This window comes from Scleropages formosus, chromosome 9, assembly GCF_900964775.1.
Source record: "Scleropages formosus chromosome 9, fSclFor1.1, whole genome shotgun sequence".
Classification (NCBI taxonomy): domain Eukaryota; kingdom Metazoa; phylum Chordata; class Actinopteri; order Osteoglossiformes; family Osteoglossidae; genus Scleropages; species Scleropages formosus.
The window spans coordinates 3,814,692-3,831,224 of record NC_041814.1 but is presented as its reverse complement, the minus strand read 5'-3'; the positions used below and the strand labels follow the sequence as shown (position 1 = coordinate 3,831,224).

At 43.2% G+C, this 16,533-nt stretch overlaps 1 protein-coding gene across 1 annotated transcript; it reads right to left on the bottom strand.

The window, feature by feature from the left end:
* Positions 1-43: 43 nt before the first annotated feature.
* Positions 44-9,726, bottom strand: fsd1 (fibronectin type III and SPRY domain containing 1). The gene is made up of 13 exons (XM_018728371.2): positions 9,577-9,726; positions 8,066-8,161; positions 7,696-7,827; positions 7,019-7,120; positions 6,513-6,535; positions 6,004-6,125; positions 5,446-5,655; positions 4,527-4,625; positions 4,176-4,323; positions 2,704-2,786; positions 2,306-2,557; positions 1,709-1,797; positions 44-1,589 (listed from the first exon to the last, which is right to left on the bottom strand). The coding sequence occupies exons 1-13, from the start codon at positions 9,589-9,591 to the stop codon at positions 1,479-1,481; spliced, it is 1,482 nt and encodes a 493-aa protein (XP_018583887.1). The 5' UTR covers positions 9,592-9,726; the 3' UTR covers positions 44-1,478.
* Between the last annotated feature and the right edge of the window lie 6,807 nt (positions 9,727-16,533).

Sequence of the window (16,533 nt, the reverse complement as noted above, 5' to 3'; positions counted from 1 at the left end):
AACGTGTTTTAAGTGATAGTGTATGAGTCATCCATTCTTGTCTGTGTGTGCCATTAGTTACAAGTTGTGTCTACTTATGTCTTCTGATTTCCTAGAAATGCCAAACAATTGACCACTTTATATTGTCAAAGAAATGAGAAGTGTTATGTACTCCTGAAGTAAAGTAGCTTTTAAGTCAATTTATTGTATTTTTACTATTTTTTTATTCCCATATATGAGATTCTACCTACTTTGTCTGAGTGCCTCTTATATGGTCTCTTAAGCATAAGTGTTATCCTTCATGATATGTCCATATGTACAGTGTCATGGTAACAAACTGCAATACTGTGTTGGTGCAATGCTATCAAACTGTCCTTGTTGCTGTTTATTTGTCTTTACAAAGTTAAACAGGGTAGCAGTGAGGACTTACTGTCTTACTGTGACTTTATTTGCACAGTGCAACAGACTGAGTGGAAAAATCAAACCATTTACAAGGTTATCTTCATGAAATCAAGTTTAAAATCCTACTTTGGAAGCTTTAAAGCATTGCTGACAGTAGTTAAAATATGTATATTAGCAGTTACCATGGAAACACCCCAGCCCTCCCCCCTGCCACAACCCTTCTGTTGTACAGTTCAAACAATAGCACCTTTGCTCTTCACATTCCACATGGAAACTGAGAACAGAGAGACAGTGGGTGATGTAAGTGGGCTCAGACGGCTGACTGAGGGTACACAGTACGGTACACTCCTATCCTGCTTGGTCTGAAGCTCCACAATACCCAGCTTAGGATACCAGAAATGTAGAGGCTCAAACGTGCTGCTGTGTGACCGCGACCCCCTCAGCCCTCCATCCCACTCACCCACTCACCCAACTTTCCTGTGACGGGTAACACTGGTGCTCGCGATGCTGAGTCTAAACACTTTCTAGAACAAGCAATTTACACTGATTACTTTGTGACTACTGGTACAGCATTGTGCTCCCTTCTCACTTCTGCTGGACTCAAAAAATTATCATAACCAAAGTGCTTAAGATTTTAAAACCTGTTTTATAATTCCAAGCATTCAAATTCTGCATACTTGCAATTGTTAAATATTACTGTTTTTTTTCCCAATTCAAAAGTGTGAGAAGCCATGAAAAAGTAAGATCAGTCATTTTGAACCAGGTTTTCTTGTCCTGACATTTGATTCTCATGTATTAATGTAATTTTAGTAACTGTCTTCAGTTATATGTACTGTATATATGTGCATCTTTTGCACTTGACCATTTCTTGTTTCCAGAAGCTGAAAGGCACAAGGAGTCTGCAATGAAATGAAACTTCCACCCTCCCCAAAGGTATTGGATGCAAACACTAGCGAGAGCTGGTTAACAGTTCTGGGTGATAGGTGGGTGGGGGAAGGACACCACCGAGCCGCGACAGCTCTGTCCACTGGGAACAGGGAAGGGCCCAGGCAGGGCGAAGCTCCGCAACAGTTGTGGTTCCAGCCACAACCACTGGACTAGGTGAGGCTAGCGTTTGAGCTGCTGGTGGCGCTGTTCCTCCTCTGGCCACTCTGCACCATGCTGGGAACCTGCAGGCCTGTGTGCACCGAGAAGCTGCCATTCCACACCTGCAGGGGGAGACATGGGACCTGCTGAGAAAGCCCGCTTGTCATAGACAACATGGCACTGCACACGGGTGCGTTCTAGTGGAGCTTTGCGGACTTCAAGCCACTGTGTTGCTCCTCACCATGAAGGCTGGAACTACAGGCTGCTGGAACTTGGTTCTGAAGGTGTGCAACAGCTGCTTGGTTCTGGCATTATAGAAGGACAGTATTCCTGAAAAGCAAATGTAGTAAAAGCAGCATGAGGGAGAGATTCCTTCCTTTGGGGTCAGTGTGAGCAGCAACAGTGCAGACCAAGGGAACTATGTAAACCTAAATGGTTTTATTCCTTTAGCTGATGCTTTTCTCCACAGAACATTACAATTTTAAAGTAACTTACAATGATTTACCAATCTATACCACTGAGTAATTTTCACTGTATCAATTGAGGGGAAGTATTTTCCTCAGTGGTACTGCAGCCAGAGGTGGAATTTAAACCTCCGACCTCTGAATCACAAACTACAGCAGCAGCTCAAATCACTGCACCCCATGCTGCCTCCTGCTACCTGCTGTCTCTTCCTGTAGGAAGAAGTCCAAAAAAATTTCCTTCACCTGTCCTCATGACGTACTCCTGCAATGGACTTGAGCCTAGAAGCGTGCAACAAAACGGTAGCGAAGCACATGGTTGTCTGTTGAATGCCATATATTCTGGAGTGGTGCTACGAAGTGCAAGGTCTCCTCACCCTCGTCAAAGTTGCAGTAGACGCCGATACGGTCTGGGATGGGGCAGTCCAGTGTGCGGGCCTTGTTGTTGTGCTTGGCGGTGAGGCTCTGCTGCAGCCAGTTGTTGAGATGGAGGCACCAGGAGGCACTGCTCTTGCCCAGCTGGTCGAAGCGCCCCAGCGTGCGCAGGGCCACGCCTGCCGCAAACGCCTTGCTCTCCTTGTCGAAGCGTACCTCCCAGTACTGCTGGCCCGCGTCGATCATCGTGTCGCCTGGTTATCGGGGCAGGACAGGCAAGGAAGTGTGAATTTTATGGGTTCTGATGGGCCTCTGACAGAAAGACAAAGAGTTCTTGCTCGTGCTAAAAGCTAAGTGGTTCAAAGCTCTCCTTGAGCTGGGCGGACCTGCTGTTCCTCACCTAGAACTGTGTAGGACTCAGCTGTGAACCGGTCACGACCCACTCGTGTGGAGGGCGCTCTCTTTGGGGACATCACTGCATTCCTGGGAAAAAGATCAGAGTTATACTTATGTACACATCATGTGTGCTCCATCCTTTCATGAAGCTCACATTAAGATACGGAAATAAAAAAATGAAAAGTTATACGCTGAGCATAACATCAGCAGGCAAGGTGGAATTTAAAGATGGATTCAGTATGGATTACGTTTAGAGCTGCCACCGTGAATTCGAAGGACGCAGTTTAAAGACCACCTCCTGCTGTAGTAACCTTGATCAAGATACTTCCGTGACTTGCTACAGTAAAAATTATCCTCATATATAAATGGATAAGTAATGGTAAGTTGATCTGAAGAAAAGTGTCTGCTAAATACAAGTAGTTCTCAGCTTAAGACGTGGTTCCATTCTGACAAAATCATCCTAAATTGTAATTCAAAAATTTCCTTACATTCTATTATATAAATCATAATGATGTAAAAATAATATGCATGAATGCCACATTATATAATAGGGTTTTGTTAGACTTTTTCATACATTTAACATTATTCATGCTAAGACCAATATTTAAAAATAATACTAGAAATATCAGTATTATCAGTACTTTTTCGTGCTGCACCACTGTCTTCTTCTTGTTCTTTCTGCACTAATAGAATACAGATGCTCCTCTACTTACGATGGTTTGACTTATGATTTTCCGAAGTTACGATAGCGATATGCGTTCGGTTGAATCCGTCCTTCAAATTTTGAATTTCGATCTGTTTCCGCACTTGCGATATGCGGTACGATACTCTCTCCCGATGCTGGGCGACAGAAGTGAGCCACAGCATCCAAAGCGTTTTTTTTTTCTATTTTGTGTTTTCGCATCCCATCATCTCTACTAAACACACATGTGTGTCTCCTGCTTCTGGGGAGAAGAAAAAAGAGGAAAGCAATTATTCTGGAGACAAAACTGTATTCTTTGTAATTCTTTGTATTTCTTGTATCATATTCTTTTTCGACTTACGATTTTTCCACTTAAGATGGGTTTATCGGAACGTAACCCCATCGTTAGTTGAGGAGCATCTGTGGTCATGTTTTCACTTGATAGCCGTTGTAAATAAAGTAATGGAATCATAAATTACGTTACATTTATTCATTTAGCAAACGCTTTGAAACCAATGAAACATTCTGTAAATAAAACGTTTTTGTAAATAAAACACGGTAACTAACAAACACTAAGACAACAAGAAATACAATGTTATTGTACAGCAGATGGAGCAAATATCGTTAGACCTTACAACCAAATGTCGGGAGTCAAAAATAATATAAGGTTAACAAGGCGGCCATTGGAAGTATGAATGTAATGAAGATAACGAGACAGAAAGGAAGGCAGGCAGAGTTGAAGAGAATGAGGACACAGACACACAATCACGGTAAAACCCTCCATCCATGTGCACCTTGCAGGGGAGTTCATTGGCGAGTTGGTTCGGTTTTTCTCCTTGCGCATCTCCTGGACCTTCCCACCGCTGCTGTCCCACTCAACAGCGAGGTCCTCCACACGCAGGTTTTGGTGCGCGGAACTAGCATCCAGCTTGAAGTGGAAGGCTGAGAGAGACACACACATTCTGTCACGTATTTTTTCACTCCAGCGTAGCCTGAGTCCTGAGGGTTTGCCATGTGCAGTTCACACAGCTCCTCATCCCAGATGATCACTCATCCTCCTGTCTGGTAACAAAGCTGCTCACTCAGCTTCCCCATGCAGTCGCCCCCATCACAATCCACCCCATCCAGGTAAACAGAAGGCCCACCTGGCGTTTCCAAGGTTACGGGCTCCGAGAACTCTCCCGCTACGGCCTTGTTGCATGCCTTCACGCGGAAAGTCATGAAGCGGGTGTCAAAGCGGAGCCCTGCAAACCACAGAATGACACTCACACATTTCTGAGAAGGACATGAGTAGCTTTATTGTGGCTGTGGAGGTGTTGAGCTGAAGCCAGTACCACACCAACAGGAGTTTTCAAATCAGTGCAACATATTGTGTTAACTTTGGAACTCCTGTTGGTGTTGTGTGTGAATCTGGAGTGTGTTCATCTGATTAAAGTGTTCAATGTATTTTGTGAGAATCAGCTGTATTACAATGTTCATCAGTCATCTTCACTGCAGATTACTTGGGTTTCGTGGTTTGACACGTTTAACACCACACTTCATTACTGCTAAGCAGGAAGTGGTGGCAAAGTGTGAGGGGAAACCTACACATATTTTGCATTACACAACTCTTTTCAATAAATTCATATTAACTGCAGTCGTGAAATTAACTAATACTGAATTTAAGACAAGAATGCTTGACCATAGCTGATCACAAAAGGACTTTTTTCCCCCATCATGCAGCCTGCGTGGTACATCTTTCTGGGCTCTGTTCTTATAGAATGAATTCAGCACAAAAATACATATTATATTAATATAATTAATCAATTTACTGTACAATTTATTTATAAAAGTCTTACATTTCCCAACATATCATAGTTATAAAACTCATCTGATATTATTTATATAAATCATAGACACTTAGTATTTGCCCGGAACACAGTCCCGATATTCCATCAGTAACTTAGAACTTCTACAGAGCTCATTCACTGAATATGAGGTATCTATGCCACGTTGTTAACAGACTGACTGTGTTAATCTGGGTTTTTCTGGAAGCACAAGCTGGCTGTTGCACAGTGGAGTTACCTGTGAGGGTGTATTCGCTCTGACGGATCCCCTCCACCACCATCCAAGGGTACTCCTCCCTGGCACGTGGGGGGCCCTCATGATTGGTCCGCCGATGCTCCAGGATGTAGTGGTCAATTTTGGAGTCGGGCTCAGGCAGCATCCAGACCACTGTGATGGTGTTGTCACACACCTGGCACTCAGACACCAGTATCTCCGGAGTGACAGGCACTGAAGAGAGCAAAGTGAGAGAGAGTGAAAGGATTGGAGTGAGCGACCATCAACTGTGTCCTCCAACCCCACCAGTGCCAGTATCTTCCTAATCGCTGCACTGGAAGGAAAGAGTGTGTGTAAGTGTATGTGTGTATGAGACAGAGAAGACAGAGGTTTGTTACATAGTAATAAAAATCAAATTCATTTAGGATTTTCTCAGCATTTTTTTCCTAATCTTTAATTGAATTCTTGAGTGATGAAAAATGCCCGATGATAAAACAATAGATACTGTAAAACACGATAAAAACATAAGAGTTACATCCTGATTTTTAAGAAACAAAAGGGGGGGCTTTGGTACTCCTTGACCTGGAAGGAACTTGATGCCCATCAGCATGTTCCTCTCCTGGGTGAAGTCCACCATCATGTGGCTCATGCTGTCACTGGCCTTGGGCTTGAGGCTGAGGCGGAAGGCTGGAGCCATGGTCACACTGCGCGCAACGGTACGGGGGAAAAAAAAAAAAAAAAAAAAAAAAATCAAACTTACGAAAGAGACACACCGTCAAACACACCACAGAACACTTGGCAGGGAAAGAAGAACTACAGTACATGTCCCTGGCAACACCTGTAAAAGACATGTAAAATGTATTACTTCATTTATATCATCTTCTTGTCAACATAAAGAGAGTGGAAATAAAAACACCCTCTGAAGAAATGATGGTAGAGATCAAGAGAGAAGAGGTTTGCAAAGCAAGACTGGACAGAGGCATAATTCCTTTTATTAAACACTATACGTGCATATATGGAATTTTATAGCCACACATCAGTTCACAAATGATGGGTGTGTATTTAAGCTACGGGAATCATCAATACTATACCTATCCTTTATGTCTTTGGCAGCCTGTAAGCAAGGAAATGAGGGAAAAAGGGAAGAAAGGGAACAGGAGGGAGAAGACAAGGATAAGGAATCAAGAAAGCATTGAGTTTAAGAGCCTCATTGCAAAAACCTACACTAGTCTCCCATACTGGATACAAACACTGCAAAAGGTACGAGAAATTAATGCAAAACACTTCAAATTCTAATAATAATTTGTCATTTTTCACAAACAGCAAACAAAATCTGCAATGAGAAGGCTGGAGATTGTTGTGCATTTTGCCACCCTTACAAATTTGACAGGATGTTCACTAATACTGAACTAGTGCACCTGCTACTATTTTGATACAGCAAAACGATGCAATACTGTATTTGAATAATAAGCATGAGAACACTGCAGCAAATGTAGTTATAAGTGGAAATTACTATTTTTAATTACCTAACTTTTGTTCATCAGCCAATATGAGTCTGTTATGTGAGTCATGTGTTATGCGTACGAGGACAGACTACCTGGCTGAAGCCACCTGTCTCCGAGGAGCACAGCGTCTGGTTGGCCATCTCCAGCAGCTCCTCGGAGCTCTCCAGGGCTTTGGTGCACGCACTCAGCTGATTCTGACAGGGGGTCAAAGGTGAAGGGAGAAACAGGCTCTGTTTAATCAGTGTCACCAAGTGAACACGGAGTGACCCTACGAAACAGCCACATACCCACTGGATTTTCAAGTTTATCAACCTGCTCTTTCTTTGAGATCTCACAAGGAAATTAAGCGGAATACACAAAGACAGCGAGTATAACTGATGCCATCGACAAAAACAATTCCATCAGTGTTCAGAAACTTCTTATCCAGCTGGAGTCATGGTGATCCTGAGATAATCCCAGGTGGCAGAGGGTGCAAGTCAGGGTACACCCTGGACAGAACACATGTCCAAGTTGCAGGGCACACGCACACACATTCACTCACAGTCACAAACTAAGGGTAATGTAGGGTCACCTATTCATGTATCTATAGCTCTATCTAGTACATAGAATATGATGCTAGGCTCCCACATGCTCCAGTTTTCATAAAATCTTACATTCTGATTTCCCAGACAAGCCTTGGATGGACACTAATTCTGACAGCCCAAAAACGGTTTCTACCCAGATTCAGTGTCCACAGGCCAGTTATCACACAGACACACAGGGCACAGACCTGCAGCTCATAAACACGACCGGCTTTCTCCTGTTTGATGCGAGTCACCATGCTGTCCTTCATCTCGTCCAGAACTGCGTGCAGAGAGCTGAACTCCCCTTCCAGGTCCTCCTGAACTCGGCTGGCATTTACCTGGCAGTCGCCAAGAGTGGAAAATTAACAAACTTGCTTTTGAGCCAGTTTTCAAAGACAGATGTGTTCACACCACGTGTGTGTCTTTCCCTCAGCCAGTACCAGTCAGCGTTATACTTATCTGAGCTTCCTTACAGAACACGCGAGACAACAGTCGACCACTGAGTAAATGCATATGGACCTCGGTGGTCCACATAGGAAGGTCCGTGTCAGACTGTGTGTTCGATGCTCTCAGTACCTCCACATTCTGCAGGCTCTGTTTGAGAAAGCAGATGAAATTCTGGATCTCCTCATTCTTCAGAGCCAGGGTGGTGCAGATCTTCCTTAGCGATTCCTGAGGCGAAGTCACACGTGCCAGAGCAGAAGTGTAAACAACTCACTCTTACTGACATCAAACTCATTTGTTATTGTTACAAATAGAAAATGTCAAAAAAGATGCATTTAAAATCTGGACATTATTTTCAAGCCAAAAGAAACACGCAACAAAAAGAATCAAGCCGTTCCTTATTTTCCTCATAATGCACACTAAAACCCTGCAGCAGTGAAGGACAAGATCACACCACATATATGACATCAGAGAGAGCCTGAAGGCCTAAACAGAAAGTTGGGCAAAAGAAAGGTCACAGAGCGTTAAGGTGTTTTACTGTGGCAGTATGTAAATACAATTACTTAAAACTCAGTTTTTTTAACTCTAGTACAGTTTGACAGTTCACTATAAAGTTTAACCACATTTTAGAAACACTGATAGCATGTGGAATAAGACCTGTGAATAAATTTCAGGGTACACAAGATCCATGTTACATACAGCGGACAGAGACCCCAAATACATCACAAATATGCATCTTCAATTGCTTTCGTACATTATTGATTAAGTTGATTGATTAAACAAATTAAGTACTGTTTCCTTTTAAACAGGAGCATAAGAGTACACTTGAGCAAACTACTTTTTCAAAAAGGTAAAATTGCCCATGTTGTTTGAAGATGACTAGATCTACTTTACTCACATCACTGGCACATCAGAAATTTTCCGAAATACCAAAAATCAGGTATATATTACTGATGTGAGACAATCTCTGTGAATAAGAGGAGAAGATTCACTAAGGTTAATCCACTTCCGTCTGTATGGCCACTGTGACCATAGAAATCTGACGAGGGGGGTCTACAAAAGGTTTTCAAAAGGTGTCTAACTGCCAGCCAATCACACGGGAAGTGGCCACAGGCCACAGACATACAGACCTGCGCTACACAAATGAAGATGACCTGTCTAATGTGGAAACCCTGTCACTGTACGGAGGAAATGTGCCTGGGAAAGAAGACAAATGGGAACTCCAGCTGCATACAGAGGGCCACTCCCTGGAAGGGGACAGGACAGCAAGGGACAGACTCGCTCATCGAAGGGCGGGTAGCCACCACAGCACTGCAGTGTGATGGATCTCATGGCCGCGGTTCTGGACAGAGATGGGTGTGTGTGCGTGTGTGTGGAGACCTGGGGGAGGAGGGTTCACACAGGACAGGACTGGGTGTGACAGGCTGTGACTGCAATGACCCCAACACTGCGCTGGAATGCAGTGACGGTCCCTTTCCCTGTCACACACACCTGAACGTGTCTCTGCAGGTGACTATCAATGTGATCAGCCCCTCCCTCTCTCAGTCTCTCCTTCTTCTTTCTTTTGTCTGCAGTGAGTGAGTCAAGCAGCCAGCCCTGTCGTGTCGTACTCGTCGTCCCTCAGTCTGCTCTTCGCTTCTTACCTTCTGTTCTGCCATATTCGTGGCCGGCGGTGTCGGTGCCGCAGTCTTAGCGGTTCCGTGAGGCGCGTTCGCGGTCCGTCCGCCTCCCCTCTGTTCCCTCCGAGTTCACCCAGGGTGGTACTGATGCTGTCCGTTTACGTAGCATCACTGCTCCGGAGCCACCGGATACTGTAACTTCTGCGCGTGCGCGCCGGGCCTGCTGGGAAATGTAGTTAGATTGACAACGGGCCTCCAGTGCTAAATTTAACTCCTCAAATTTCGAGTAAACCTTAGGAACAAAATTGAATAGAAAGTGCAAATAAATTTTTAATTTTAATATAATAGATCACAGTTTTCTAATAGTGTTTGTTAATCAGAAAATAAGAAATGTGTGCAAAGCAGCTTTTAAAAATATTTTGTGGACAGAACTGCTCTACATTCGATTCGTATTGATGGAAGAGCAGGAGCAGAGAAATATATGGCTGATGGTAGAATTAATGTTTATTTATTTATTTATTTAGGAATTACTAATTTTATTGAAGATGTTTGTTTTCTACATATAGTACATGATGAGGGGCTGGTTTTCCAGACATAGATAAAGCAAACTCCCAGACTAAAAAGGGTCTTCAGTGGAGAATGTGTATTTGTGGTGTAATTTTGTCAAACACTGGAATAAATCTTTGTTTGGAGAGCCACTCCAAAGAGTACAATTTCTTTTCACAGTAATATATACTATCAGTTTTGATAATGTCATCACACACTCATATACTTGTGTAATTTTTAATTCTACATGGAATATTGTTTTTGATTTATAAATTTTTCAATTTTACGAATCAATGCAACTTCGACTGAGTATTTCTGGGACATCATCAACATTTATTTCACCCACTCATCCTCTGTCTTGAAATCCAAACTAACCAATTTCAGGAACTGCTTGTCTCTAGCAGTGTCACGGAGAGCCAGAGCCTATGCCGGAGACATTGGGTGCAAGGCTGAAGGGGTGGAGGGACAGACCCTGGAAGGAGTGCCAGTTCATTGCAGGGCCACAACTAGGTACCCAGGCACACAGCCAGGTGAAGGTACTGGAGCAATTGCAGGGCAAGCACCTTGCTCAAGGGCACTACAGTCAGAGGCGGAGATTAAACCAGCAACCCTTGGAGCCAAAGCCAGCCACTCCAACCACGATGCCAGTAGCTATCCTGATATTAACCAGCCCTATCTTTTTGTTCTTGTCCACATAGCAACAGACTGTGGATTATCAAACCTACACGACTGTCTGGATTATTTCTATTTTAAGACTACGTCAGTTAATCTGCACCTCATAACATGAGTGTGAAATTTAGAATACACAATACACTAGTGTATATGTAGCCTATGAGAATTTTATGCTAGTTTTGCACCAGTCTGTTGAATATTTTAAGGAAGTGCATCACACAAATTCAGAGTGTCACGTGGATCGGTCATCAGGAAGCAAGGAATCGGGCGAGTTCTCGTAGTCGGGGACGGACGAAGAGTTGGTCGATCGGCATCCAGAATGAGAGCGGTGATCCATGGACGTGGTCAGGGGACGAGGCAAAGGGTCTGAAGCCAAGGAACGGAGACAGGAAGCAAGGGATGAGGGAGAACAGGACATAGCACAGGTGGAATGGTTGTCTCAGTGAGATTTCACAAGGGAATGGGAACTGAGGGGGGTCTTTGAAGGGTGTGTGTACTGATTGGTGTCTGGTGCTTGATTGGTGTCAGGTGCTGTTGACTATGATGCGGGCGTGGACGTCGTCATTGCAGTTAGTTGTGATTATGGTACGTTTATTTGTTACTCGTGCTGTATCCCGATGTGCATTCTAGTCGTGTAGTTGTACAATTAGATGCAAGCAATCGGTTGTGTGTTGGTGCAGTTGTCAGTTTTATTTATTTACTTATTTACGTGAATTTGGGGTTTGTTAGGGTACGTGTAAAGGTAAAAATACTGTGTCCCGTTTAGTGGAGTGGGCATGTCTCTGTCGACTCGATGAAAATGGCATCTGTTTGTTTTGGTTTCCACTATGGGAGTAGTTTCGATTTCGATTAGGACTCAGCTGATGTGAATTAGCCTGGTTGAAATACCTGCTGGTAACCCATAGTGGCAGTCTCTTGGTGCAAAGACAAGGGAGTCTATCTGCGGGAGTTCACCAGAGGCCTCCGCCATGTGAAGTCTGCCATCACCGTCGTGTTCCAAGTGGGAGCATATGCATCAAATATGTCAAACATCAAAGTTATCTACGGTAACCGAACTGTGCGACAACACCAGCACTGGAGACTCAGACGCTCCCGCTGCTACAGCAACCTAGTTTATCCTCATCTGTCAAACCCTTCATCCTGCTTCACTTTTCTCCATGGGACTCTGGAACTGCTAGTCTGCAGTGAGAAAGGCTACTAGCTACTAACATTTTCCTCTCTGCTCTATCTTCTTCTCTTGACTCTCTCTTTCCATTATCTTCAATACTAGCATGCCCCAGTACCACCCTATAGCTGACTGATACATTACGTACGAACAGGACCAAACTCCAGGTTGCAGAGCAACAATGGCGTAAATCCAAGACTCGCATGGACCTGGATGTCTACAAACAACTCCTAACTACTTTTCACTCTGCTGTGTCCTCAGCTAAAATAACCTTCTTCCACAACAAAATACAGTCTGCAACTTAAAAACTACAGACTCTTCGTCACCTTCTCATCCCTACTGTGTCTTCAGCCACCCCTTCCTCCTTCTTCTCTCACTGCTGACTTTGCTTTGTTTTTCAGAGACAAAGTCAAAGCAATCACGGACAAGTTCTCGGCATCACCCTGCTCTGTTCACCCTAGATTTCCCTGCGAAGACGTGCTGTCTGAATTCAAGCCACTCTCAGAATCTGAAGTCTCCGACCTCCTGATATCATACCGACCCACCACCTGCTCGCTAGATCTGATCCCATCTTCACTCCTGCAGACCATCTCCCCGCAACTCTCCACCTTCATCCCTAAGATCATCAACTCTTCGCTCTCCTCTGGCTGCTTCCCATCTGCCTTCAAAACTGCTCTAATTTCACCTCTGGCAAAGAAACCTTCTCTGCATCCTAACTCGATCCGAAACTATATGCCAGTCTCCCTCCTCTCTTTTCTGTCTAAAACTCTGGAACAAGCAGCCTGTGATCAACTTTCTGAATTCCTCACACAGATCCATCTCTTCGATGGATATCAGTCTGGATTCAAAGTTGGTCACTCCACAGAAACGGCGCTTCTGGCAGTGTCTGATGCTCTCCAGTCAGCCAGAGTGGCCTCCCTCTCCTCAGTCCTCATCCTCTTTGACCTGTCTGCAGCGTTCGACACTGTCAGTCACCAGATTCTACTCTCCTTTCTTAGTCAGCTTGGGATCAAAGGAACAGTACTAAGATGGTTTGAGTCCTAACTATCTGACAGATTCTACAAAGTGGTCTGGCGGAGCTCCCTATCCTTGGCCTGTCTTCCTGTCATGATCTCTCAATCAAACGGGACAACTCATTCATTTCGCCTACATCCTTGGCTAAGGCTCTGGGAGTGATGGTTGACTCAAGTCTATCTTTCTCTCAGCACATCGAAGTCACAACCTGGACCTGCAGATACATTCTGCATAACATCCTCAGGATCTGTCCTTATCTCACAACAGACTCTGTCCAACTACTTGCCTGTGCCATGGTGACATCCTGTCTGGACTACTGCATCTCTCTCGTCTGGCCTTCCTGCTACTGCCATCAGACCTCTACAGCTGATACAGAATGCTTCTGCCCGAGTCGTGTTTGACTTGTCAAAGCATTCGTACGTATCTCCCTTACTCATTTCTCTGCACGGAGATATTCTGATAAAGATTTATGCAGCTACATGTGTGATGAACGGTGGTGCAAGTGATGAAGGAAGCTAGCTATATTTAAGAGTCACACATCTGCAGCTATGTCTCTTTCTGCTAAATTAATGCACAAATTATATTTTCTATGAGATGTATGTCGCTTGGGGGTGCAGCAGCACAGTGGGCTTGGCCGGGTAGTGCTTTCTGGTGGGCCGGGGTTCGAGCCCTGCTTGCAATGCCTTATGACAGACTGGTGTCCCGTCCTGGGTGTGTCTCCTCCCCTCCAGCCTTGCGCCCCGTGTCGCTTGGGACAAGTGGTTTCAGACAGTGTGTGTGTGTGCGTGTGTGTGCGTGTGCGTGTGTGTGTACATCGCTTTGGAGAAAAGCGTCTGCTAACTGAATAAATGTAAATGTTTTAATTTTAGGATTAATTAAAGCTTACATAGGGAGACAGAACACTGGAACTTGAAAATATTTTTACTTTTCAGTAAAGCTCCTTAGACTGCTCCAATTTTAAACATACGATCATAATAAGCCAGTCAGCTTGGTTGCTCTGCTGACGGAGTCGGTTAAATGTGAGTCACTGGCTAGTTTTATTCACTCCTTTTGTGTTGTTATTGATTGTCTATTTTTTCTGCACCTGGTTGTGAATTGGCCAAGTGTATGCTCCTCCACTCTTTACTAGGTCTGCTAACTTGGTTCAAGGAGCAGTTTTTTTTTTCACTGTCTTTCATGTGTAAATCACCTGTGTGTGGTGTCAATTCTACTATATCCCTTTGGTGAACCTGCGTGAACTGTGTAGTGCCTATCATGTCAAAACTTAAATTTATACCAAATATTTGCTGCAACCCAACCTTTTAGGGTTTTACTATTGTGGGGAAAGAAGATACTGCTTTTCCAACAAAGTGATTTTGTATTTATATGAATTTTGTTTTTAATAAAGTTTGTACTTGGCTGCTACTCTCATGTGGGTTTTAGTGTTTTATTTTTACAGCTCCCCTCTGCTCTAAACTGAAGGGTGGTGTACCGTCATCAGAACCATACTTCTGTTGCATGTAAAACGGAAATATGCACTGATAGTCTTAACTATACCAGCATATGCAGTGGAACAACTTCTTTTCATGCCACAGGAGTAAGAAGTGACACCACCTAGCAATACAGAATGCAGAATGCATATTCGTACAAGAATCCAATATCCAATATCCCTGGTGTCAGATGAACAGATCACTGCACAACATGAGCTATAAACATTCAAACTATATATATATATCTTTGGAACAGAGCGTTTCTTCTGAACAATTGATGTTGGTAGAAATTTGATTAATTTTATTTGAAAGATTCTTGCTTGCGTTTTCACTTTTTACTGGTTAATGGTCAGAAGTGTCTTCACCACTTTATCTCTACCCCACTTAGCTCTTTGCATCTCTGCCTGTCTGTCTGTTGTTAAATACACTTTTGTTTTCTCTGAGTTGCACGTTGCTTTGGAGAAATATATGGATAAATGTGAATGCAAATGTCTTCTGGCCTATTAGTGAGGGTAGATTTACATGGACATTTATTTATTTATTTACTAATATATAGATGGTACACTTGGCTGATATTTCCTCCTTCTCCTTGCCTGCCTCTTGCAATAAACCTGGATTCATCATCATCATTCATCATCAGACATCCTTGCCCAGGTGACCAAAATAGGTCATCAGGCCTCAGCTTACATCCAGGTAGACTTCTGATCAAACCTGGTATCCCTTGTACACTCGTTTAGGTGTTGCATGTTAATTTCCAAAACTTGATCAGATTACAAATTACTGGAAGAATAACAACTGACAGCTTTACCTGTTGTACATCAGCTCTGTCGCTCTCTTCATGTGTCTCTTAATTTCTTCTGTCACAAACAACTTAAGCCGTTCTGTGTGACGCAACAAAATGGTGGCGTGATGTGGTCAGGTATTCTTCTACAATAACTTACAATTAGTGAGGAAAAATGTGTAGCTGAAAACTCTGTGACAGGAAAAACCAGAACTGGATGAGATTCATCTTTATTTTTCTACTTTTTCCTGAAACTAAAAAGTTCTCAACTGTGGTCTGGGTGAGGAAATCATTTCGTGCCCTTTCAGTCTACGGCAATGACTCAGATCTGTGGGAAACACTTCATATTGTGGGACACGGGTTAAGACAAAGTAAACATGAAAATATCAAACACAGCAGCAGATGTGACAGTAAATTAATTTTTGTTTTTACAAGAAGTAAGACAGTAAGATACACAAGGACCTTGAAGTAAAAAAAAAAACTGCTGAAAAAGCCTTAAAATAGCCGCTGCAAGTGTTTTCACATATGAGGAGTTTTGGAACAGTGGAAAGGGCTACATGTTTACAATGTGAAACCACTGAAAAGATGAGTAGGACACATTTTTAGGCAGCCTAAAAGAAAAAGCCATGAAGAAAGTTCTCACATATACTCTCTAAAAGCCAGTGTTTTTTTTCCCACAATTTCCAGACAAATGGGGATATGAGAAAAAATAATGGAACATAAAACTGTACTGAGCAAAATGTTTCACTTCCTGAGGAACAAAAACATCAATTACATGTCTGAAGTGTAGAATGCATGCACTGTTTCTTTCCTGCAATTCTGAGTGTCTATCAAAAGTTATGGTACTAACTACAACTGGAACTAAAACCATTCCAGCAGCACTGTGGTCTGAATGCAGCAGTGACTGGTTTGTAACAGACCCCTGACAGCCGCTCTGTCCATAATATTTACATTTATTTATTTAGCTGACACTTTTCTTCAAAGCAACTGACAGTGTTTTAGTACTTGTAATTATTTACCAATTTATACAGTTGGGTAATTTTTCTTTACTGGAGTAGTTTAGGGTAAGTGCCTTGCTCAAGGGTACTGCAACCAGTGGTAGGAAGCAAACTTGCAATTGTTGAGTCCAAAGGCAGCAGTGCTAACCACCACACTAGCAGCTGTCCCCTGCCATAACCTTTACAGGGTCACACATTCAATGAATGCTCTTAAAAGTTCCTCAAACTCCTCTGAATCACACTGAATGAAACCAAACAAAAACACAAAGTGAAAAACTAATCTAATCTGGCAGAACCATGCTTTGTATTACGAGATAATATTTATCTGCTGACAAA